Source organism: Pogona vitticeps, chromosome 3, assembly GCF_051106095.1.
Source record: "Pogona vitticeps strain Pit_001003342236 chromosome 3, PviZW2.1, whole genome shotgun sequence".
Taxonomy (NCBI): domain Eukaryota; kingdom Metazoa; phylum Chordata; class Lepidosauria; order Squamata; family Agamidae; genus Pogona; species Pogona vitticeps.
The window spans coordinates 63,263,075-63,289,279 of record NC_135785.1 but is presented as its reverse complement, the minus strand read 5'-3'; the positions used below and the strand labels follow the sequence as shown (position 1 = coordinate 63,289,279).

The window sequence follows — 26,205 nt, the reverse complement described above, 5'->3', positions numbered from 1 at the left end:
ATAGTTAAATAACCAGAATCAAAGTGTGGAAACATATCAGACAAAACAAAAAAGACAAAAACAAAAGAAAAATAGAAAATAAAGAAAACAAAAACATTGTGGCACCTTAAAGACTAACTGCTATATTTTAATGTGAGATTTTGTGGACAAGACCACTTCCTCCGACATAAGATTGGGACTACATGGCAAATATGTACAGTGGTGCCTCGCAAGACGAGCGCTTTGTTTTACGTCAAAATTGCATAATGATTTTTGCGATCGCAAAACAATGTTTCCTATGTGGTATTTTCCCTGCTTCGCTAACCGATCATCGCACAACGATTTTCGCACAGCTGATCGGCGGTTTCAAAATGGCTGCCCGCTGTTTGCTGGGACGGATTCCTCGCTGCACGGGCAGCAAAAATGGCCGCACTATGGAGGATCTTCACTTGACGGTGAGTTCCAAGCCCATAGGAACGCATTAATCGGGTTTTAATGCGTTTGTATGGGCTTTTAAAAATCGATGTCTTCATTCTACAGCAATTTCGCTGGAACGAATTAACATTGTAATGCGAGGCACCACTGTATGTTGTTGTTTAGTTGTTAAGTCGTGTCTGACTCTTCGTGAACCCATGGACCAGAGCACACCAGGCCCCCCTGTCTTCCACTGCCTCCCAGTGTTGGGTCATATTCATGTTGGTAGCTTCGATGACACTGTCCAGCCATCTCGTCCGCTGTCGTCCCCTTCTCCTCTTGCCCTCACACTTTCCTAACATCAGGGGCATTCCCAGGGAGTCTTCTCTTCTTGCAATCCTCTGGCCACTGTTGAGTTTTCCAAACTTGCTGGCATATTGAGTGTAGCACCTTAATAGCGTCATCTTTTAAGATTTTAAATAATTCCAATGGAATGCCATCACCTCCACTGGCCTTGTTCTTAGCCATGCTTTCTAAGGCCCCCTTCACTCTCTAGAATGGTTGGCTCAAGGTCAGCAGCCACACTATCTGGGTCTGTAATGGTAGTCAGTAACAGCTCGCCAGTGGATAATGTAATTTTAACACAGAAATTTTCTAGGTTCAAGCAATAAGATTAGGCAAAATTCTCTTTTCCTCATGGGAACCTTCTTTCACCAGTTGATATGCTGGCAGAACTGATCTGCTATCTAAAATCTATTGAAAGGGTGAGTCAGGTGAAAGAAAATCTGACTTAAACCAAACTTCTTTCAGCCCTTGGACGTGGCAACATATTGGCAGAGATCATATCAGGACAAGAGTAGTCCTAAGAATTTCCAACGTTCTTTGTCGAGGACAGTTTATCTTGGAGGCTCCACAGCTGCCTCAGGCCTACTTCCTGTTGTAAATATACAAAAAAGAAGCTGCTGCGATGCTTCCTCAAGACTGCAGTTCTTTGGGATACACTCCCTATATAGCTTAAAAGCCAACGAGATAACAACTCCCAGAAAGCACTGTGGAAGCTCTCCCCACCACTTTTTAAAAATACAGTCAACCCTCGACTTACAAACTTAATCCGTTCCGGAAGGAAGTTTGTAAGTCAAAAAGTTTGTAAGTCAAATCAGCATTTCCCATAGGAATGTACTGAAAACCAATTAATCCGTTCCAGCTGTTTTTGGTTCTTAGATCAAGGGGTGGTTTGTAATTTGAATCATTAGTTCCCATAGGAACTAATGCAAAGCCAGTTAATCCGTTCCTACCACTAGGGGCAGAATTTTTTTTCTTTTCTCCTTTTAACCTAAGATAACTTAGGTTAAAAAAAAGGAAAGAAAAGAGGGAGGGAAGGAGGAAACAGACACCTTTTCAACAGAACACCTTGAAAAGCACCTTTTCAGCCAAGACAAGCACCTTCTGGGAAAAACCAAGCACCTTCCAGACAACAGATCACCTTGAAAAGCACCTTTTCAATCAAGGCAAGCCAATACAAGCACCTTTTGGGAGAAAGGGGGGCAGCAAAGGAGGGAGGGAACACTTTTTAAAAATCCAATGATCAAAAATTTTAAAAAGCAAAAAAATAAAAATACAGTCTGTACAGCACTGTACCAGGCTATACCAGGCAGTCTGAAGACTGTCTCCAAATCCACTCTCAAAACACTGGGAAGAGCGAGGAAGCAGACAAGCACCCTCTTCACTGGCCAACGGTTAACTGAAAGTTCAAATTTCGCGCTTTCCCCACCCCACACACATTTTTTTTGTTCATAACTCAAGTCAAGTCAATATTTTTCTATCAGAACGGTTTGTAAGTCGAAATGTCTGTAACAAGGGCCATTTGTAAGTTGAGGGTTGACTGTATTGACAACAAGAAGTAGGCCCCCAAAAGCCAAGCAATCTGGAAGAATTATGTCCCATTCACATGAGGAAAATGTGTCTGTAGGTCTGGTCTGTGGCCTGGAACTTTGAGAAATCTGCCTCAAATATTCTTGAAGAATTTTGGGAGTGGTACCCCAGATAGTCGAAACTGCACATCCCTACCAGCTACTCCTTGGCCGTCCAGGATTGTGCTCTAAGGCTGCAGCTCAGTTGTTTAGGTATCTGGCTGCAGAGGTAGGGAGTTCAATTTCCCACTGTGCCTCCTTGACAGGGGCTGGACTTGATGATCCACAAGGTCCCTTCCAGCTTTGCAGTTCTAAGATCATCTCAGATGTTTATCAACTGCAGTTGCAATGTGATTCTTAGCTTCAGCCAGGCTAATATAGTCGTGCACACACCTTAGAAGGAACTTTGATGGTGACCCTTTCCAGGATTATCTAGGTAGAGAATACAATAGTTCACCATTCCCTTCTTCTGGTGGTACCCTTTACTTTGCAGCTTGCTCTTCTCTGAGGAAGCATGGTGAGGAATAGAACTCCCAACCTCTGCCTCCACAGACAGAAATATTCAGTTACCCTGCCGTTAGACAGGAGTTCCATACTCTTCAGCCAGCAGTTATTATGGGGAGATGACAGCTGATGTCCAACAATGAGAGCCAGTCTCTGGGAAAAGATACTCTTCTATTGAAGGGATGGGATGATATAGCACACAAGAGAGGGCAGAGTATGCAGAACTGTGATAGTTGTATACACTAAGATATTTTAAATATAACTATCCCACTCCTGTATGCAGTTCTCCCTTCCTAAAAGTTTTTGAAATATGAATGTGCCCGGAATGGCTTAAATTGCCCTGTGTGTTTCCATGGGTCAATGAGGATTTGAGCTCAAATCCCCCTTTGGCTCTTTTTTTCTATACAACTATTAAAGTTGTTGGAAACCAGTGCTTTCTAGATTTGGTCAGTCTAAAGAGAGAAGAAAAACAGGCATATACAGAGACAATTGTGACAGGATCCTGCATTGCAGTTTGAAATTAAAGGTGGATCCCAAACGTGCAAAGGCAACTTGTCTGGACAAGAGCTAAAATATAAGGTAACATGATTTACAGTATTAGAACAAACTAAGTTATCTCAAAAGTGACTGTTTTGTATATGAGTTTTAGTCCGTGATCACGGATACTGTTCTATCGCGACTTCTACATGTTTAAAGCACCTTCTGTGAAGTCGATTCTGAACTCGAATTGCTAATACAAACTCAAAAACCTATTCAAGTATCAGCCGCGCGAACATCCTTTTACAGGCTTCGTCGTCCTGATAAGGATAAAGAGAAAACGGCTCAGCGCGTCTCAGGACGCGCAGAAGGAAAGGAGTGGATTTTAATGTCAGCTTCTGTTGCTTCCAATTTTCCTCCCGGCGGTTTAGCCGACTCCCTACTCGCAGCTCAGCTCACCTGCTCCAAATTCAGGGACTTTCAAATCCCGCTCCCAGCTATCCACCTTTTGCAGGTGTTGATATACCAGATTCTCCTTCTCCTGAGGCGTCATCGCATCCTCAAGCGCATAGTCCAACTGGCTCTGCGCCTGGGAAAGGCTGCCCAACCCGCCAGTTGCCGCCATTTTTTCTCCCCTTCTGTGAGGAAATTCTAGTTCGGACTCTGTTGATCGCTCTGCTATTTCGAGTTCAGCACATTCGACAGATGAAACTGTACCATCTAGTTTTTTTTAAAGTTGAAAATAGTCCCACCCTCGCAGCAATATCGTACGATATTGTTTACTTTTAAAACAAAACGAGTTTTGGGCTCTGCAATTCGTATTGTTCGAACAGAAGAGGATTTTCTAATTACACCCGGATCGCACATTCGACAACAAATAGTAACGATTTGAACTCAGCAGTTTCGGAAGAAACAAATTTAGCCATATTTGGCAAAATAAATTGAAAAGGCATTGAAAATGAACTTATAATTATATAAAAATTAAGAATGCATTTTTGGGTTCTTTTCAAATCTAAGGAGAATGAGGAGATGGGTAGTAGCGAAAGCGCAGAGCGTTTTAAGGTGTTACAGGAGAAGGGAGGGAACATCTGCCGGGAAGAGGACGGAAGACTTGGAATGGCTGCTAATGTTAAGATTGTGAGTGAAAGCTGAGCCAGGGTTTGCTTCTTGTCTGTCGGAAAGGGTGGGGTGGCAACAACGCACACTCTTTCTGCTACCTTCTACTAAGTTGATGCCTGTGAGGGTACTGTATGGATGTCCCCTTCCCCGCCCGCCCCCATAACTACAACTCCCATAGCCATTGACGGAAACTAATCTGACAGCACGTGGCCGCGGGTTGCAGCAGGTTTCCTCCTCCTGCAGACCTCGCCAGAATGGCAAGTGGCCGGGAATTGACTGCGTCTTGCAATCTCCCGGTTTCGTCTTCAGCCTACAATTCTTTCCACTTTTGCTTGGAAGTAAGCTTTGACATGAACTCAGTGGGACTTGCTCCCAAAGAAGCACAGAATTGGCAGGCTGCCACACAAAAGAGACTTGGTTTTTCTTCTTTCCTAATTATGCTGCCGTGCCATTCTTAATATATGGCATTACTCTTAGCGAGAGATTATGCAACCGGAGAACAGGAGACGCAGCTGGAAAGGGGAAGAATCGTATTTTCTGTTGGCTGCTAGCTTATCTACTTATTTGATACAGACACCAACTTTGGTGTTGAGCAGGGAGTTGTGGGCTGAAGACCTGTTGCTTTGCATAGAAAATTACACTAGAGTAGGCCCGTTGTGGATTTAGTGAGTCAACACCTCTGAGTGCCATTGATTTAAATAGGCCTATTTTATTTGTGGGTTCATGTGAATTAATGATATAGAGGAGCTGACTCACTGGGCCTATTCTAATGTAATGTACTGTGCAAAACCACATGATTTTAGCCATGGAGTTAGATGTTAAAAAGTGTAAATAAGCCCTTCCCTCCAAATTAGCAAGCTATACTTAAAACAAGCTTCTGCCTCCAAAATCCGGTAGAATGTGAACATACCAATACTTAGAAATTGGCATGGATATAGATTTGGCTATGGGCTTCTACCCAGAGGGGTAGAAAATATCTCTTGATTGTACACATTGCATAAATGAACACACATCCCAAATTAATAATTAATTAAAATTAATATAATTATAACTATAATTAATATTATATCATTTCTCCCAAAATTGCATAAATGAACACACATCCTAAATTAATAATTAATTAAAATTAATATAATTATAGCTATAATTAATATTATATCATTTCTCCCAAAATAAGACCTAGCCTGAAAGTAAGTCCTAGTGTGATTTTTCAGGATGCTCGTAATATAAGCCCTACCCCAAAAATAAGTCTCAGTTAAGTGAAACCCCGCCCTCTACCACTATGCAGAATAAGATGACATGATTGTATTTCAATAAACATAGATTGGTGTACAGTAGTGCCTCGCTAGACGATGATAATCCATTCCACTGAAATCGCTGTTTAGCGAAATCATTGTCTAGCGAAAAGCATTTCCCCATTGGAATGCATTGGAACCTGTTTAAAGCGTTCCAATGGGGCAGAATCGTCGTTGTCTAGCGAAGATCGGCCATAGGAAAGCCGCTTTGCGAACCGCCAATCAGCTGTTTAAATCGCTGTCTTGCGAAGCTTAGGTCCCGAAAACACCTGCTTGCGAGTGTTGAGGGAGCTGTCAAAATCATCGTCTAGCGAAAATCGGTTTGCAAAGCAGGGACCAAACATTGTCCAGCAAAATTCCCCCATAGGAATTCCCCTATAGCGATTGCAAAAAGCCAGTGTCTAGCGAAAAAACTGTCATGCGGGGTAACTGTCTAGCGAGGTACCACTGTACATGAAAAAAAATCCCCTGAAAATAAGCCATAATGCGTTTTTTGGAGCAAAAATTAATACAACACCCTGTCTTATATAATTCCCGGGGAAACAGGGTATTATAGTGATACTTTATTACTGTAATGATAATTTTGTGCAGTTGTCATTTTCTGTATTCAACCTTTTTTCCCTTCCTATACATGATTCATTTTTTAAAAATATTTTTACCCTGCCTTTCTCCTAAAAAAGACCCAAGGCTGTACATCATTATGTAAACCAGCAGCTTAAACATTGTACTCCATGACCTGCATCTTGTTGGAGATTTACACATGTTTAAGCTAAATGTTTCAGCAGCTAATTACTATTAATGAGATGCCAGTCATGTTCCTGCTTGCATGATTGGGCACAGGAAACTATTAGCACTTCCTTATTTGGCAGAAATTTGCTGCTACAACTTAACACCATTTCACTTACACAAATGTAAGTTTTCAATAGGATTCTGGCCTGTTTATGGAAGTGTATTGGGGTGCCTAAATGTCACACTGAAATAAATCTGTCAGTCTTAAAAGTACAACAGTATTTTTGTTTTCTTTTTTGTACTTCATAAATTAATCCCTGAACTGTTTTCTGAACCGTTGTATTTATAAACATGCTGCCCAAGATAAGGGATTATTTTAGTTCAATTAAATTTACATCCATAGCTTATCATTTTAGATGAAGGTTTATTGTAATGAATGAGTAAATTCCTGCAGAAAGTGTGCTTTAAATTAGTCTTATACCTGTTTGAGGTTGATCAGTATGAATGTTATGAACTTCAATTAGCCTGAATTGATGGATTATATGGAGGCTAATGTCAGCAATCATTATGATTTAATGGCATGCAAGCCCATTCAGATATATGCCATTAGGTGATTTAAGTACTGTATCTGATTAAGTTTCTGCTATTCTTTTTGAAAACACAAATATTACAAATACAGTGGTGCCCCGCATAGCGACGTTAATCCATTCCAGGATTAACGTCGCTATCCGGATTCGTCGCTATGCGGGGGGGAGCCCGTAGGAACGCATTAAACTCTGTTTAATGCGTTCCTATTGGGGGATAACTCACCGCTAAGCGGGAATCCTCCATAGGGCCGCCATTTTCGCCGCCTCGGTAAGCGAGGAATCGGCGCGAAAACGCTGCGGGCGGCCACTTTCTTGATCCGGTGGCCATTTTGGAACCGCTGAACAGCTGTTTCCTAAACATCGCAATGCAAAGGTTTTGCCACCTAAAACCGCAATGCGATCACAAAAAACACGTCGCTATACGGATTTGTCGTTAAACGATGCACTCGTTAAGCGAGGCACCACTGTACCAGTGCAGCAATGTACATATGGAGTTGCTCATTTAATAATATTTTATTTTAAAATTATGATGTAATATTTCATTAGATGCATGAAACATTATCTTTGGTTGTCCAACAGATGTGCGTATACATGTGTGAAATGTACATTGTATAGCCTTTTAGGCACGGTGTTTTTGCAGTTCCAGATAGAACAATGATATTCCTCTTGATATTTTATGATGTGTCTAAGTACAAGATTAAAATAACAGTTAACTAAGATTTAATTGGTAAAAAATTAATTATGCTTTTTATTATTTTATATTTCAGGAGCATCAACAAATCGAAGGAGTCAGTGGAGCATTTCTAACATGCTCCATCCAAATGTCCTGTATGCTGCCATTATAAATAGCTAACTCATGGGCAGAAGAGCACATAAAGAAGATGTATCCCTTCTGCATGCACCTTATCTTTTTTAAAATGTAATTTATTGAACTAAAAATATAAATATATATTATGATGTATGAGCTATATATGTGCTCATAGTATTTATGTTCAAGACCCAATCTGATTTTTAAAATGGCATTTGGTTATCTTTATCATACACTTCAAGGAAATAGAAACCAGTAAAGGAAAAAAGGCATCAATACATACATTTGAAAATCTCAGACTGCTACGCCTGAAAAGAGTATTTTACTTTTTGTTGGATTATTATGTCGGAAGACAGCCCATTGGAGGAAGACATTTGGGAGTACAAATCTATAAGGAAGTTGATATCAGTAAACCACTACTCAGAATCCATTTCAGAAAATGTACAGAAAACAAATGATGAAAAGGGGAAGTCACAAAGTGGCAATAGGAAACCACCCAAAGAAAAAGAGACCCCTAAGGCAAAGCAGGGATCCAGACGTAGAGGTAGCCAAACACCCTTAAAATCCGAGCAGTGCTACAGTGTTTCCAGTGATGACCCTGTGGTGTCCTCACAAGAAAGCTTATTGCCATCTTCTGCAAAACAAAAGAAAAACAAGAAGATGCAAAGCCCTTCAAAACCACGGCCGGTTTATGAAGGATACTGCCCAAGTTGCCAGATGCCATTCTCTTTATTATTAATTGAGACACCTCAGTGGCATGTTACTGAATGTTTGGAAAGCTCAAAGACTGCTGAACAAGGTACAGTGATGAGAGGGAGAGAGAGGGGCTCTTTCAAATTCTGTACACTATTTTCCTTTCTTTCCAAAGAGGCTGTGTTCTTGTATCTTTAATAGCAGCTCCACAGTAAGAGGCTGATAAGGCAGTGCTTCTTCCTTCACTGTTTCCATAACAGGATAACATTCACCTGTTAAATATCTGTGTCAGGCAGCTGATGAAACATGGGATCTTGATCAGTGAAAAAGATGTGGTAGCCCTACTTGTAAAGAAATTATTTAAATTTTCTTAGAATAGTTTTCAGAAACTTGGAGCAACCTAAAAACCAGAACTGGAAGATTAATGTATAAAATATAAATGTCTATCAGATTTCAGAACACAAAATTCTGCAGTTCTGGACTCATGACAAGAGGTAGGCCTTAATTGCAAATTGCAAACCAAGTCTCAAATATTGCCGGAAATCCAGTTGTACAGTTGTTTGTGCATAATGTGAAGCTGTAGAATTGGTGGAGAAAACTGGGGCAGGACAGAAATTATGTCCACAAAGTGCTTTCACAGACATGTGCAGCCACAATGTTAACCACACAATCAACTGTGCAACAACAATATGAACCTACCAATCAGTTGCGCGATACTGGCTGCCTTGGCTTAAGGCCTGACATTCTTCTGTGGATTTAACTTTACGTTATACCAGGTTGAACAGAATTTAAGCCAGAATGCTTTATTTGCCGAATTCTACCTGTTTAACTGTGAAGCTAAAATGTAATCCAGTTCCCCTGAAGTCCGTTAAAGGCATACGTCGCACTTATTTTTGTCTAAAAGAAAGGACTGCCAAGCTGCAGAGTGACCTTTTATTCTTGAGGGACCATTGGAAGGCTTCGGATGAAAATGTTATTGTGCATCCTACCTGCCAGTTAAAAGTGTAATAACCCTGGTCTAAATAACAGATACTTGTATGCAACTGATATTTCCCCGATAAGAGAATTAGGAAGCAGCTTTGTCTTTTGCATAGTAAACATGATTTCCTTGTGCATATTTACACATGTTGTATAGTTCTGTACAGAATTGGATGTTGTCTTCTTACAAGTTGTATTTTGAGGCTTCGATGAAGCATAGACTGAAACCACTGAAGCTTACTTCGAAACATGTTCAGCCTGAGTATGTAAGGCCACATGGTACTGAAAGATGATGTCATACATTTTTGCATGATTAATTGTATATAATTACTGGTGCTTCTAGGACTTTCACATAATGTTTATATAAACCTTTCAAAAATGTTGATATTCTGTAGGTGTAAAGTTGTATTTCCCCCTTGCCTACTAACACTTCCCCCCCCTTTTTTTTTCTTTGTTGTCTTTAGAGTGCCTTGATGGTCTTCTCTGTACTTCTATCATTCCTTCTCATTACAAACGATACAGTCATTTCCTTCTGGCAACAAGCAGAGCAGGGGAAAATCTCCCTGAATTTTCCCCAGCTAACACAGATAACAATTTCTTCAAACATGGTGCTAGTCCATCAATCAGTTGTAGTGCTTACAATTTTGGAGTGTCACAGGATCCGAATGATTCACAGAACATGGGAAAACTTCCAAAAGAGTGTCTTCTGTTTCCAAAACAGAGTTCAACAGTTGCAAGTGCTTTAGATGTAACCAGTAAAGAAGCCTACTGTTTAGAAAATACTGAAGAAACTGAACTCAGAATACATTCTGTGAATGGTGCAGGGCAATTATGGTGTCATAGCCCTCTTCGGAATCTAAAGAGTCAGCAAGACTCTTATCAACTGAATGCACTTGTATCAGAAAATGACTTAAGTGACTCTTACATTTCTTATTCTCCACTTAACACAGATGGGGAAGAGACTATAGTAAGGGAAGAAGAGGAAGATGTGGTAGTAAAAGAGGAGGAGTTGGTAGCAGGGAAAACAAACCAGTTGAAGAAAAAGCTATTTGATATTAGAAACACAGAGGACAAGAGTAGAGAAGTTCTAAGTTTCTTATCTCATAAGCCACTTGGTGCCTCAAAACCAAATCAGTTTGAGCCTGGGAATGTTAAAAAAATGCAAACTTGCACAATAAACAATGAATCATGTAAGACACTACATACAATTGAAAGTGCAGATGGAATTTCTAATTCTGTCTCCCAAGATACTGAGGCTAGAATTCTCAATTTAACAAACATTTTTGATCCATTGAAAGAGTCCACAGAAAAACACTCTTTCCCTGTTAAATATAAAAGCCCCAAGGAGGCGTTTGAGAGCCTTAAATTGAGCTCTTCTAGCCTTAATATAGGTGAATGTGGGTGGGGCAGCAGTAATGATTGTAATTTGGACTCTGCAGATTCAGCTGCTATATTCGCCTTGATAACTTCAGAATTGAAAGAAGGTGTTAAACCTTTTTTACCCTGCCAACGTGATATTCTAAAGAAGTCAAGTAGTTGCTTAAACAGTGAAGATAAAACTGTTACTGGCACATATAAAAATAGTTTGGCTTTTAACAGTTTCTGCTCATTAACAGAAAAAGAAGGAGGGTTTTCTAATAACACTACTATGCCGATTACTCACAGTCCAGATTCTGAAATGCTACCTTGTGTTTCTGGTGCAAACCCTCAAGTCCAAAGCACTTCTGCCAAGGAACTGAAACAAATGGACATTGGTGTTTTCTTTGGGTTACAAGCGAAAGCAAAACTGGAGGATGACCAAAAGAAAAATCTTCAGGGAAGTACAAAGCTGCTAGGTCCAACAGCTACAACAGGAAGGAGGCCCAGATCTCAGAAAAGGAAAGCTAAAGGATCTGTGGAAGACTCAGATGTGGTCACCGAAAGTTCAAGTAATAATACCATGCCTGCATATCCAGCATCAGGTCCACAAAGAAGGTGGAGAAAGAGATTTAAAGAATCATGTCCTGGTGAGGAAGAAACGAGGAAAAAACTGTGTCCCTTCTATAAGAAGATTCCAGGTAGCAGGTTTTCTTAATATCTTAATTTAGTTCTGTATAGAGTGATCTCATTCTTGTGCAGCTAAATTTTCCTCGTAACTGAAAAGGATGTTTCCATTTGCACTGTGAAATGCCTTTCTGAAGTGCTGCCTCCTGTATTCTTTGTCCCCACTAAAGCACATAGCTCTTCTGTATTAATCAGCAATTAAAGTGTGTGATGGTGTTTCAGTTTTTAATTAATGACAGTCCAGTGTAAATCAAATTTTATAGAGATGTGTAGTTTTATAGTAAGATCTAAGAGCAGTTATTTTATTTTCTGAAACAGTAGAACTAAAGGGAATATAAAAGGATTTAGAGTGCTATAAAATTACATTATGCTTTTATTAGAAAGCACCCTAACTATGCATTCCTACATACATTTAAATGTGATTAAGCCCCACGTAAATTAGTATGACTTATTTGTGAGCAGACATACTTACACAGCACAGGACTGTAAGCTCTCAAGGAGTTATTCTTAGTCATCATCTACAGCAGTGGTTCTTAACCTTGGGTTACTCAGGTGTTTTTGAACTGCAACTCCCAGAAACCCCGGCCAGCACAGCTGGTGGTGAAGGCTTCTGGGAGTTGCAGTCCAAAAACACCTGAGTAACCCATGGTTAAGAACCACTGATCTACAGTAAGGCTGGGCAAAATGTGGCCCTCTAAGATGTTGTTGGATTGCAATTTTGGGCATTCCTTGCCTTCTCTTATGCTGTCCTGGGCTGGTGGGAGTTGCAATACAGCAGGAGGGCCTTACTGTACCCATTCATGATATGCAGCTTTACAGTATAATCTTAGACATAAATGCTAAAAAAAATAAGCCCTGCAGAATGCAGTGGGACTTGTTCACAAGTAAGTGTGCATAGGATTGGAGTCTTACAAAGTTTTGCAGGTGGTTGCTGTAGATGATGCAATACATTTTATTGGAATGCATTTTCTTCTGCATGTATCAGAAAATGCATAAATCATGCATATTATTGTACTCTTAGGGATACTGAATTGCATAGATTTATAAAAGAATGTAACAACTCAGAAGTTTATTATCACTCACTTGAACTATATCAGATATGTTTCATATTGAGCCATACAAACATATCTTGAGAACTGTTCCCATAATTGGAAACAATCTCCCATCTCTGCATAAGTCAGGAGAGTTCTTTTCCTTTCCTTTCACATTCTTGTAAACTGATATCCACTATCCATTATGCAGGAAATCCTCTCTGGCTTTTGAGCTCCATGGAAAAGGGAGTCTAAGACTGTGCTAAAAATCCCGGTGTCTTAAAGAGTGTTTCTAATTTTGCTGGGTTTAATGCATTTGTTTAACAATATTCTTTCCACTTTAAATTGTGGAATTTTGTGGGTGGATAGCAAAGAGAGTTGAGGATTTCCAGGGAAGTAAAAGAAGCTAAAACGGATTGCTAACAGCATACAGTATTTATGTTGAAGACTACTGGATCCGTTCGGATTCCAGGACGTCATGAGAGGGGTGACGGCTGACCTGGCTAGCGCTCCTGTCGACGCTCTGGTTGACAACTGGTCTGCCGCTGCCGTAGACACGATCACGCCTAAACGCCCTCTCCGTCGTAGAGCTCGGCCAGCCCGGCGCCCTGGTTTAACCAGGAGCTTCGAGTGATGAAGCGAATAAGGAGAAGGCTAGAGCGTAGATGGAGGAAGAACCCGACAGACCATAACTGGATAGCTGTTAAGGTCGCAACTAACCTTTACCTGAATAAGGTAAAGGCTGCATGTCGATCATTCTTCGCTAACCAGATAAGCGAAGCGTCCAACCAGCAGGCGGAGTTATTCCGTATAGTGTGCGACCTATCCGGAACTGGTTCAGATGATAGGCCTCCCCCTAGTTTCTCACCTGACCAGTTAGCAGCCTTTTAAAAATCTAAAGTGGAAGCCATCCGCCGGGAACTCTCTTTTATTATTATTTATTATTATTTATTTAATTTATATCCCGCCTATCTAGTCGTGGTGGACTACTCTATCTTTTAAATACAATGAGTCGAACAGAGATGTCCAGCGCTCCGTCTTGCCCGGTGATTTTTGACTCCTTTCAGTCTGTAACGCCTGACTCTGTGGACAAGGTGCTTGATCGCTGTCGAGCCATCACCTCCTCCCTTGCCCGGCCTGGCTAATCAAAGCAGCCAGGCCGAAAACAACAGAATGGGCCACAGCAATAATAAATGGGTCTTTCCTTGAGGGCAGGTTTCCATCTGCCCTTAAGGAGACACTCATTAGGCCCATTAGAAAGAAACTTAATATGGCAGCGGATGAGATTGGCAATTATAGGCCCGTCGCCAATGTTCCTTTCATGAGCAAAGTGATCGAGAGGGTGGTGACCGACCAGCTTCAGGCCCACTTGGATGAGACAGATGCTCTGGATCCATTCCAGTTGGGCTTCAGGCCGTACCACGGTACAGAGATGGCATTGGTTGCCCTGTACGATGACCTGTTGAGGGAGGCTGACGGGGGCAAAGTGTCTCTGTTGGTTCTTCTCGACATCTCGGCGGCCTTTGATACCGTCGACCGCGGTATCCTCCTGGGGAGGCTCTCCGAGTTGGGAATAGGTGGCTTGGCGTTAGCTTGGCTCCATTCCTTCCTGGAGGACCGACCCCAGAGAGTACAGCTTGGGGAGAATGTCTCGGCCCCATGGAATCTCAGTTGTGGGGTCCCACAGGGGTTGATTATCTCCCCAATGCTGTTTAACATCTATATGAGACAGCTGGGTTGGGTCATGAGGGGTTGTGGAGCCTCGTGTCATCAGTATGCTGATGACACCCAGCTCCACATCTCCTTTTCACCAACTGCAGGTGATGCCGTCCTGTCCCTCCAGCACTGCCTAGGGGCCGTACTGCAGTGGATGCAGGAAAATGGGCTGAGGCTGAACCCGGACAAGATGGATGTTCTGAGGGTGGATGCCCTTGGGGTTGGTGGCCTGGGTGGCTCTCTCACATTTGGGGTGTGTGTGACCCTGGCTGCTAAGAGTGGGGTTCGCAGCCTGGGGGTACACTTGGACCCGACGCTCACCATGGAAACCCAGGTGGCGTCGGTAGTTCTCACCGCCTTTTTCCACCTTTGGCGGATTGCCCGGCTGCGACCCTACCTTGACATGGGGGCGCTCACTACCTTGGTACATGCACTCGTAATCTCAAGAGTAGACCACTGTAACGTGCTCTAGGTGGGGCTGCCTTTGAGGCTGATGTGGAAACTTCAAGTGGTGCAGAATGCAGCGGCCAGACTCCTTACTGGAGTGAGAAAACACCAACATATTTCTCCTGTTCTGGCCATGCTGCACTGGCTGCCCATCTGTTTCTGCATTGAATTCGAAGTTCTAATGCTTACCTATAAGGCCCTAAACAGTTTAGGACCTCGAAACTTGGCGGAGCACCTACTCCCATCAAGGTCTACTCGGATCACCCGCACGAGTCAGGAGGTGAGGCTGAGGAGCCTGAGGCCAAGGGAGGCCCAGAGGGAAAAGACTCGAAGCTGGGCCTTCTTGGCAGTGGCTCCTCGCCTTTGGAACAACCTTCCTCCAGAGATTCGCGAGGCCCCTACGTTGGGTACTTTCAAATGCCAGCTGAAAACATGGATGTACATCCAGGCCTTCCCTCCTGTCAGCTACTGATTTCTTTTGCTTTGCTATTTATTATTTATTTATTCCTGCATTATTTGTTATTGTTGTATGCTAATGTTTTTATGTTTTTTAATTGTTTTGACATTCTGTAGGCCTCACAGAGTGGTAGAATATACCAGATGGGCGGGATATAAATCAATCAATCAATCAATCAATCAATCAATCAATCAATCAATCAATCAATCAATCAAATAAATAAATAAATAAATAAATAAATAAATACAGAAAGGTCTCCACAGAAGCATTGCTCCTGTTGGTCTTGCAGAGTGAGAAAGCTGGTAGCAGATTGTATTTGCTACTGCTGTTTCCCTTTGAGTCTCAGAAAGCCATATTTATTGTCTTTTCCTCTGCTGTGATGTACAACAAATTACTGCTGGCAGTTCTACTGCTTGTTAGCTGACTGGCTGTTCTTTAATGTTTTGTTATAGGAACAGATTTTGTAGTAGATGCATTCCAGTACGGAGAAATTGAAGGATGCAAAGCTTATTTCCTCACACATTTCCATTCTGACCATTATGGTGGCCTAACTAAAAAGTTTACATTCCCAATATATTGCAATCAGGTATGTGTGTTGTGCAGTCATGTGAAAGGTATAAAGCAAATGAGATTTATACCATTTGTCCATGTTATACTGCAATATAAACGGTGCACAAAATTGAACTGGATAACTGATTTTGTGTCCTATTGATTTTTGTAACTGAGTCAATTCAAAGTGGGGGGCTAGGAGATATTAGAATTTCATACATTACTTAGGCCTTGTCTGTTTATTTGTTAATGTTATTCTTGAGTGGCAAAAAGCAGGTTAATATAAATGCAGCAAGCCCTTGGGACACATAATTGGAATTTCATTGTTAATTATTATTTGCTGAAAGATTTTTAAGGATTTTACCAAAAAAATCCTCCGAATTACAAAACTGAACTGGATAACAATTCCAAATAACTCTGCATTTCCCACAGTGACATCCTTGTCCCTTTTCCCAAATCACCAATGTGTTCTATGTTCTCTGTCTTGAAAATGATATAATAAAGATTTTCCATTCTGGCTTATACATACACTTGTTTGCCTACTCTCAGAGTATATAAAGATAATGAAGGGAAAAAGGGCAAGATAAGCAGATGAAAGAAACCACAGTGTAGTGGGATGCTATGTAAAAGCAAAGTAAAACAAAAATTCAGGGATTCTGAGACCTATCTTCTTTCCTTTTCATTAAAAAAATACTTTTTGATGAGATATGAGATCTAAAAGGTCTCTTTTTTTACCTATAGATCTTATGAATCAGTAGGAATTATCTGCTTCAGTGTAAGCCTATACCCAGAATTTGCTTTGAAAGCATTAAGTTCCTATGTTTCTACCGAGTGCTTCCAGGTTCACAAATAGATGAAATTTCTTAGTTATTTGTAATATAATGGGGGAATAAAAGCTCTATAGAGCTCTGTTATGAACATTCTCTTTGGGCACTCGTTTCTGTTGATTAGTATGACCACTTTTTTTAAAGTCAGCTTTGAATGTCTATACCTGCACTCAACTTCCAACTGTAAAAGTAGAATCCTTTGTGGCTTGCTTTCATCATAAGCTGCCTTGAGTCCCTGTAAGAGAGATAGAAAATAATTAAAGAAATAAAATTCAGGTTCCATAGTTGTACATAGCTTTAGATTTAAGAAAGCAGTACCTGCCACTTCAGCTTTATGATAAAATATAATTTTTCGAATGCATCTATCCTTTAAATGTAACATGTTATAATAAATATGTATTGTTAAAATGTTTTAAAGTGAAGCTTTTCTATATTAATAATGGCATTGCCTGACTTATTTGTGAGACATCAGTGAAGTAGAGAAATTCTAGTCTGCGCAATGATTTAACCATATGGAGCTGCTTCTAAATTGGAAAAGATATTTAAGTGAGACCCAAATATGCCTTCAACAAATATAAATGTATAGATTTAGCTGATTGTCTGATAAGTACATCACAAAAGTGCTTGGGTAATCAGGTTTGTGCTAATCTTGCAGGACATCTATAAAAGAACTAGAAGAAATCTTAAGATTTCTGATCTCAACTGAATTCTGATAACAGTGTTTCTATACTGTTCTTTTACTGTTCTTTCAAAGTTTGATTAATATAATCTTTGTCTTGCATCAAACTCTCTCCATCAACAAGGAGATGATTAAAAAACCCATTATTAGAACATAGGAAAGATTTTTTAAAATCATCCCTAAAATATTGCATGGTTTGCCTAGTATTTTTGGCATCAGCTGCAAGTGAAATCATAAAGAACTAGTCAAATTGATTAAATGGGTACAGTGTATATTGATGCTAAACAACTTGCTGTTTTTCAGATTACTGGAAATCTGGTGAAGTGCAAACTACAGGTGCCAGAGCAATACATCCACATTCTGCCAATGGATACAGAATGCATAATAAATGGCATCAAAGTGGTGTTACTTGATGCTAATCAGTAAGTATCAGTAGATAGTGCTAAACCAAAGATTCAATGCATCATAGCTAAATGATGTTCTTAAATACAGACCTCTTGCCATTTTATTCTTTGTTCTCTGCTTTTGGCAGTTGTCCTGGTGCTGCAATGATTCTTTTTTCCCTTCCAAATGGAACAGTTATATTACACACAGGAGACTTCAGAGCAGATCCTTCTATGGAACGCTATACTTTTCTCACTGATCAGAAGGTTCATAGTCTATATTTGGATACAACGTAAGTTGATTCTGTTAGTAAAACATTCTTGTCCTTGATCAGTATCCTTTTTAAAAAAATCTGCTTACTTTATCATACTTTATATAGTAATGTACTACTGTGTTTCACTGTAATCAGCACAAAAAAAATCTGCGATAATTTTCAAAAGATTACTAGCTTTATCCTGTGGACTGATTTTACAGCCAGCATTGAAAGAAGTAGCTTTATGTCACTTCCATTAAAGTTCAAGTAAGTGCTCAGTGGTTGTTTCCTAATGTACATGAGGCATCCCTACTTGCTATTACACTTTAGGGAGACTCACTTCTTCTGCTTTCCCCCAGTTTGTCAATCACACTTTGCACAACCACCACACACCGAACCACCTATACTTGTGTTGCTGGTTCTGTTGTGCTACCAGAGACAACCATCTTCAAACCTTTTCCAGCATTTGCAGTTGCCTTTATTAATTCTCCCGCCAACCTAGCGGTTCGAAAGCATGCAAATGCAAGCAGATAAATAGGGACCACCTCGGTGGGAAGGTAACAGCGTTCCGTGTCTAAGTCGCACTAGCCATGTGACCACGGAAGATTGTCTTCGGACAAAAACGCTGGCTCTACGGCTTGGAAACGGGGATGAGCACCGCCCCCTAGAGTCGAACACGACTGGACAAAAATTGTCAAGGGGAACCTTTACCTTTATTAATTCTGCCTTCCAGCCAGTGTGACCTTGACCCTGCTGGTTTTCTTTAAAATACTATAAAATCTCTTAACCATGGATTGAGTTGATATTTTGTGAATGAAAAGAACCATCTTGATGAAACTACAGCATTGCCTGCTATCACATTGGTGCAATGCCTTGATTGACCACTGTGATTCAAATCAGAACTACCATATTTTTCCATGTATAAGACACCCACTTTTCTAAATCAAAATTTCTTTCTTTGCAAGAAAGTGGAAGTGGAAAGTGATTTCTGCTTTCCCCCTATATTTTCGTTGCAAAAAGCAACTTTCCCCTACACATTTTGCAAAGAAAATGCAGGTGGAAAGTAGGAATTGCTTTCCCCCTCCATTTTCTTCGCAAAACGTGGAGGGAAAGCTGCTTTTTGCAATGAAAATGTAGAGGGAAAGTAGGAATTGCTTTCCACCTCGATTTTCTTTGCAAAGCGTGGAGGGGGAAACAGGGATCAAAGCACTTTGATCCCTCCCCCCATTGCTTCCGAGTATAGAACAACCCTCAATTTTTCCTTATTTAAGGAAATTATTTAAGGAAAAGGTGTTGTTTTATACACAGAAAAATATGGTAATTAGAAATGACAAGAAGAAGAGTGTTTATTTTGGACAAGATGAAAAGGATTTATTTTGAGATAACAAGAAAGTAAAGAGAAGGTAAAGGTACGTTTCTGGACATGCTATTTGGATCAGAAATAAACTTTATTATTCCTTCACACCACACACACACACACACACACACACACACACACACACACATACACACACACACAGACAGATCACTTTCTACAACACAAAAGCTTGACTCCTTCTTAACAGACTCTCAGCCCTACTAGAGTCACCACACCTAACCTGAAGAGATGAACACCTTTGCACTAGCCTTGAACACTCATTTTTACTCACAAGGATATAAAATGGAATACAGTAGAACAGAAGAAGATTGCAAAGGACTTCCACTCTTTTTCCTAATCCTGTTTTCTGCTACAGTATGACTATTCTACTTTGTGTATTCTGTTCTATTGAGAGCTGGGTTCTCACATTTGGAACAAATCTAATAATTACTCTTTACACTGTGCTGTGTTACATAGTCTAGAATCAGAAAATAGCGAGCCTATGGCATGCATGCCACAACTGGCACGCAGAGCTCTTTTTGCAGGCACGTGAGCCGTAAGTCACCAGATCGCTACTCCCCCCACTGCAGCCAAACCGCAGGAGGCGGCTGCAGCTGCTGTGCTGGCACTTCGATGGGCGGCAGACCAGGATCCAGAGTAACTAGTGCTGGTGGCGGATCCACAGTGGGTTCTTGAGGCACCTCCGTGCCCGGGATTCCCCCTTCTACCACCACTTCTGGTTCTGCCACTTGGTTCTTTTCTTTTTCAGTTTGGGCAATTGGGCCCAAAAAGGTTCGCCTCCACTGGCCTAGATGCTGCTGTTTTAGCATGTGGTTGCAACTTCAATACTGTATATTGTTTTTTGTTGAATCTTTGACAGCGCTAGTTTGTAACTTTAAAGCAGTCCTTTTAATATCTTTTCCATTCTCGCTTCTTAGGTACTGTAACCCTGAATACACTTTCCCCTCCCAGCAAGAAGTCATCCAGTTTGCTGTCAATACTGCCTTTGAGACAGTAACCTTAAATCCCCGAACTTTAGTTGTTTGTGGCACGTATTCCGTTGGAAAAGAAAAGGTCTTTTTAGGTATGTAAGTGAGTCTTTGAGTAAAACTTATAGCAACACTGCATCTGAAGTGTTAACATAATTCATGCCATACATTTCTATGCGCAAACATTCAAAACGCTTTCACTTAACTTTTTTTAGACAGCATTTTTGTAAAAGTACTTAAAAATGGAAAGTACTTAGTCTCCTTGGTGCTGGGTGCAGAGATGAAAAAGTGGGTGACGTTAACTGATTGCTCATTGTTGCCCTCTTTTAGTAATGCCACAATTTAAAAACACTCATGGTATTAATAGCCCTGCAAATGTAACACATTTTTTAACATTTAACCTCAGCTTCTTGGTATGCACGTTAAGTTTCCAAATGGCATGTAATTTATTTCTATGCCAAGTTGGAAACAGCTGAAATGTGTATGTCAGTGTTTTCTGAAAATTATTTTCTAACTAAATGAATCTTTCAGATGCTTCTTGAAAGCTTTTGTGGCCTAAATTTAAACCACTGCACTGCTGAATGCAGCAGTCCTGTCTACTGAATGTTTCTTTCAATCATGCAAGGAGATAAGTTTTTAAATAGGTTTTTCAAGATGTTATTAGTCAGTACCACTGCAGGTCACTCTGCAGTAGGGCCATTAGGAAACCTCGACCACATTCCTCTAAAATAACCCATGCAAGCTGCTAGTCTCTTCATTTTCATTTGCTTCCTGGAGTGGAAAAATTGTTTCACTGTGGCTGTTATTTCAGCTAGAGAAAACCTGAACATAAATTGTTAGTCCTAAGCACTAAAGAAATCAAATTTGGTTGATGTTTAATTAGAGATCTTGCTCCAGGTCCTCACACAGATGACTTGAATGGAAGAGAATGGTACAGTTGGAGGCATGTTCTGCCATCTGAGGTCAACACCATCTGAATCCTCTTTATCTAAAACAAGGCTGTTGGCTTGGCTTGTCTCTTGCAGCTTTTAGTCTGTCATGGACAAAGTTCAGTAAGGACTTTGCCTCCCCAAATCAGAAGTGTACCTGGGATGACATTGTCAATGAAACATATACCTGAAGCAATTTTTACTGTATTTTACTTGTCCAGTTGCATTTTCATCATGCCATAACCTCCCACCTCTCATTGATTTTGCAGCCATTGCTGATGTTCTAGGCTCAAAAGTGAGCATGTCCAAAGAAAAATACAAAACATTGCAGTGCCTGGAATCAGCTGCAATTAATTCCCTCATCACCTTGGACTGGAATAATACTTTGCTTCATCTTCTACCTATGATGCAAATTAATTTTAGGGTAAGTGTGTAAAAGTTATCATTTGTCCTTTTCCAGCTAATCTTATATAGCTTGCGAAGAGCGACAGAAGCTTAGTGCCTTGTTCTTCACATTTAGTGATTTTTTTCAATAACTAGCCATTTTTCCAGGACAACAAACAATTGAAAATTGATATCCAACAATCTAATTCACAGAATGTACAGATTTTCTCTTTAATGCAGGTTCATGAAACAAAACATTTCTCTTACAGTTCTAAACTATTCAGATTTTCAAATGCAATGCTCATTCTTCTTTTCTTTTGTCATATCAATTAGTTCAAAGTTTTAAAACTTAATTTGGGTTGGGGGAAGTTTAGTTGTTGGCCTAAACCTAATAAAAGAGCCAAAATGCAGTGATTTCAGCTCAAAATAGTCCCAGAGAATGGTTTTGAGGCCAATCTAGGTGCTGTGTTTCCAAAACATTTAGAGTACAAACCAGACCTCCCTGGACACAGTGAAGGTAGTGATTACAAATATGTACTTATGAACTGTTTTAGAATTGGATAAAACGTCATTTCCAAAATTGTTCAGAAAGAAAACTCACTTGCATCAGTTTTGGACTAGTATCTTTAGTTCGTGTTTGGGTTTGAGCCAAGAAAGAGAATTTATCTAATCTTGCTTCTGTGCTGTGCAGAGAATTGACATTTTGCTTTCAGACATTTCTTGTGGTCCAGTGTAATTGACAAAAAATTACCAGAAAGATCCTTGTCAGAAACAATGACAATGCTGGTATGATGCTTTTGCTAATGGTTCCATTTAAGTATTTACACATCTCTTCAGAACTGGTACCCTGTAATCACTTTTCCTTACACAAAGCCTTGTTAATATGTGAAGATTCCCAGATATGTTTATATAATAGTTCACCTTTATCTATTTGGGCAGTATAAAAGCAAAAAGAAAAAAGCAAATCATGCTGCTATGCTTATATATTGCCCCATAGTACATAAAGCACTCTCTAAACAGTTTACAATTTAATTATACTGACTGCACATTGCCCCCCCCACGAGTTGGATACTTAATTTACCAACCTTGGGAGAATGGAAGGCTAAGTCAACATCAACTGGAGATTGAACCTGGGTTGTGAGCAGAGTTTTGACTGCAGTTCTGCAGTTTAACCACTATGCCACAAGGCTCCTTACTTTTTGAGGGTTGCCATTGATATAGCTAGAATTATTGGTCATACAGTTACACCCACAGGTTATAGTGTTACATAAGATCATATAGTAAAAGCAAATTGTGCAATTAAGGTAATGAACAGAGCCATCCAACTGCAGAAAGGGTCTTTCAAGTGGCTGTAATTTCTGTTGCTTTGCTAAAGAGCTTACATTTTCCATTTTTCCATTTGTTCTTTTTATAGCTGCTTCTGACATAATAGCTTATACTGGTCGATTTGTCTGTGTCACTAATGCTCCCCGCCCCCCCCCCCCGCTTTCTTTGCTTCATATTTTCAGCACCTAATGGTTCTGTTGTAAAGGACAAACCACCTAATAATATCAGTGCTCTCCCTTTCCTGCTCCCTCTGTTATTTTTAATATTAATACCCCAGCTTCTATTTCAATAGAGAACATTGTACTCTTGTCGTGTTTACAAATGAATGTTTTTTGTGCATCAGAAGGAAAATAGGAACAGGCTTGTACCTTAACAACATTTATATTAATCTCATAGTAGAGCAAAGTCTGCAAACTGTTTAGAAACTGTTTCACAAAAAACTGTTTAGTGGTAATACTAACAGAAGGCATCTGCTGATCCTCTGGCAACAACAGTAAGATCTCTTAAAATTCTAAACCAAATTATTTTTTAAAAACAGATCCTACAAAAATCTTCTGTTGACCGTGCATTATAAAGATTAAAGAATCAGTAGCCAACATGCTGTTGCTCAGCATAGTAAATTGCGATAGAGTAGGCTCATTGAATCAATGGGCATTTGGTGAGTTAAACTCTTCCATAACTTTCATTGGCCAAAATCCTGTTGCTTAGTGTAGTAAGTCATACTAGAGTAGGTCCATTAAATCAGCAGGAATTTAGTAAGTCAACTCGTCTGTAAGTTCCATTGATTCAAACAATCCTTCTTTAACTGAGACTTACAGTGCTATGAAGGAGTTGACTCACAAAATGCCAACTGACTCACTGGGCCTATGCTAATGCAGTTCATTATGCTAAGCAACAGGCTTTGGGACAGTGTAAATTGAGAAAAAGAATATGATCAACAGTAGGGAGTCCTTGGAATTCTGTGTAAAGAGCACAGACAATGAGAATGCATAAAACTGCAGCAGGTGCTGTATATTCTTAAAAGGTCTGAGGACCCATTCCCATACCCACAAAGCTGATCACCATCATTTTGTGTATGTCATTTTTATTGGAAGCCTTTTTGCAGATTCTCAATAACCTGGTGTCCCTTTCTGTCAACAGAATTTGCAGAGTCACTTGAATAAATTCGGTGAAAGATTTGATCAGATTCTGGCTTTTAAACCCACTGGATGGACTTATTCAGAAGGGTGTTGCTCTCTGAATGATATCCAACCTCAGACCAGAGGAAAAATCACCATATATGGTACAGTAATTTCAAATAGTTCAATATGTATAGTTCTCCCATGACAGCTTTTCACATAATGTAGGGATGATCATTGGTCATCACTGGAATTACTAGGATAATTTTGCATTCTGAAAACCCATTGCTTGTGAAGTTTTGACATTTTTCTTAGCAAAGCAAGACATATAGGGAGGGTTATGTGATTGATGTAAGAATAAGACTTCCTGAAGTGTAATTCACCATGTTTAAGGCAGCTATATGTTCAGATGTTTACACATTCACTAGGATGTTGCTTTTCAGAAAGGTTTCTCCATTACAGCTAGGTATATATGTGGATACTGGTGGATACAGGCTTGATAGAGTCCACTCACAGAGTTCAGTTTCAGCAAGATTAAAAGGAGTAACAGTAAAGATAAATGCTAGAGACTTCTCTCCACCATGTTTAATTTGATGCTTCACATGAAGATCAAGACATTATTTAATTCAAATATTTGTTTCAAATATCTTGTAAAGAGTTCTGGCTATGGACCTTGATTAAATTTCTTTTATGCTGTTTCATCTGCAGGGATACCTTACAGTGAGCACAGCAGCTTCCTTGAAATGAAACGATTTGTCCAGTGGCTGAAGCCTCAGAAAATTATCCCTACTGTAAATGTGGGCAATTGGAAATTAAGAAATGAAATGGAGAAACATTTTAGAAACTGGAAAATGGAGGCTGCAGGGTGGAACTAGATATGACACTGAGGCTATGGCAGCTGTATGCTATTTCATTTCAATTTTTCTGTCTTGTTCTTTAATTCCAACCCGTTAACTTTGTATTGGAACAGTGGTAAAATACAAGTGCTTCCCCTTCATCAAAAAGACATGACTTTTTATGAAGCACCTTCATAAGACTACTGAGATCCAAGCTGCTGATGACATTGATCACTTGATTGGTAGTAGCATGGGTAGAAGAGATCAAGATGTCTGTATGGATCTTTAGGGACCAAAAAGTATCACAGGAACTTAACGTGGGATTTCATGTGGAATATTTTTTGTTCCTCCCTCCCCCGTACAAGATGAGTGCCTAGTTCAAAAGTTGATTTCTAAAGCAGGGACATTGTTTTTGCCAAATAGTAAGCTAGCAAATTGTCTAAAGTGTAAGGGATTGATTTTAGTTGGAAATTCCTAAAATCGGGACCAAGCATTCTTTGATGATCAGTTTTATTTAACAAATATGGAGAAATAATACATCATTTCTCCTTCCTTGCCCTGCCAATATTCTATAATGCAGGCCTAATTGCACAGGCCTCAGTTGTCTTGCAAGATGGTAGCCTAAATCTGTTCAGTAGCTATGTCATTTTCAGCAAAAAGCTTCTTATTTTCAAAATTCACATTATACTTGTGACTGCATTATGTACAGTGCTATAGAATCAGATGATTAACTTATAACTATATGCATTAATGGAAATCTTTTGTAATCTTCTACCTGTCTATAAAATAGATATTTTAATAAACAATATTTAAATATTGCTTGAGGGTGTTTTTTCCAGCTAACAAATTTGCACCAGCGATTACTAAGGAGTCATAGCGGCTTCTGTCTGTTAGGCACATTGTGGTATTATAGCTGTATATGTGTTAAGGTACGTTTTGTTAGATCAGATTAAGGTTACATAGAATCAGAATATTTGAGCTGACTCAATGGTCAATAAGACCATTGAGTCCAACCCCCTGCTCAGTGCAGGAATCCAAGACAAAGCAGGTGTGACACTTTCATTTGTTACAGCTAATAGCTCTTACTTGATTTCCTTTTAAATCAGTAACCATGTGAAGTACCTTCCTGAACCTTCCTAAGAGCTCCATGGCACAGTGGTTAAACTGCAGTACTGCAGTCAAGCCTCTGCCCACAACCTGAGTTTAATCCCAATACGTTCAGATAGCTGGCTGAAGCCTTTCATCTTTCTGAGGTTGGTAAAATGAGTACCCAGCTTGCTGGGGCAGGGGGCAAAGTTTTGTTTGCATAATTATACTGGAAACCACCCAGAGAATGCTCTAGCACTATGGGGTGGTATACAAGTCAAAAGAACAGCAATCATGTGGA

At 40.0% G+C, this 26,205-nt stretch overlaps 2 protein-coding genes across 5 annotated transcripts in view; one reads left to right on the top strand and one right to left on the bottom strand.

Annotated features, from left to right (window-relative positions):
* NHLRC2 (NHL repeat containing 2) overlaps positions 1-4,136 on the bottom strand; it is a 56,208-nt gene extending 52,072 nt beyond the window's left edge. For both annotated transcript variants that reach the window (XM_020779912.3, XM_078389565.1), the window contains exon 1: positions 3,744-4,136. In XM_020779912.3, the coding sequence (XP_020635571.3) occupies positions 3,744-3,909 (166 nt within the window). In that variant the 5' untranslated portion in view covers positions 3,910-4,136. The remainder of the gene's footprint in view (positions 1-3,743) is intronic.
* Positions 4,137-4,308: 172 nt separating this feature from the next.
* On the top strand, positions 4,309-25,637 carry DCLRE1A (DNA cross-link repair 1A). Of its 3 annotated transcripts, XM_020779908.3 has the most exons (10): positions 4,309-4,421; positions 7,782-8,621; positions 9,958-11,550; positions 15,640-15,773; positions 17,546-17,664; positions 17,775-17,918; positions 20,175-20,320; positions 21,424-21,578; positions 24,005-24,146; positions 24,691-25,637. In XM_020779908.3, exons 2-10 carry the CDS (start codon positions 8,165-8,167, stop codon positions 24,855-24,857), a joined length of 3,057 nt encoding a protein of 1,018 aa, XP_020635567.3. In that variant the 5' UTR covers positions 4,309-4,421; positions 7,782-8,164; the 3' UTR covers positions 24,858-25,637. The 3 variants fall into 3 exon arrangements, with proteins under 3 accessions (XP_020635567.3, XP_072851625.2, XP_020635569.3); XM_072995524.2 differs by lacking the exon at positions 17,775-17,918; XM_020779910.3 differs by lacking the exons at positions 20,175-20,320; positions 21,424-21,578; positions 24,005-24,146; positions 24,691-25,637 and adding an exon at positions 19,453-19,581 and having other exon boundaries at positions 17,775-17,959.
* The last annotated feature ends 568 nt before the right edge of the window (positions 25,638-26,205 follow it).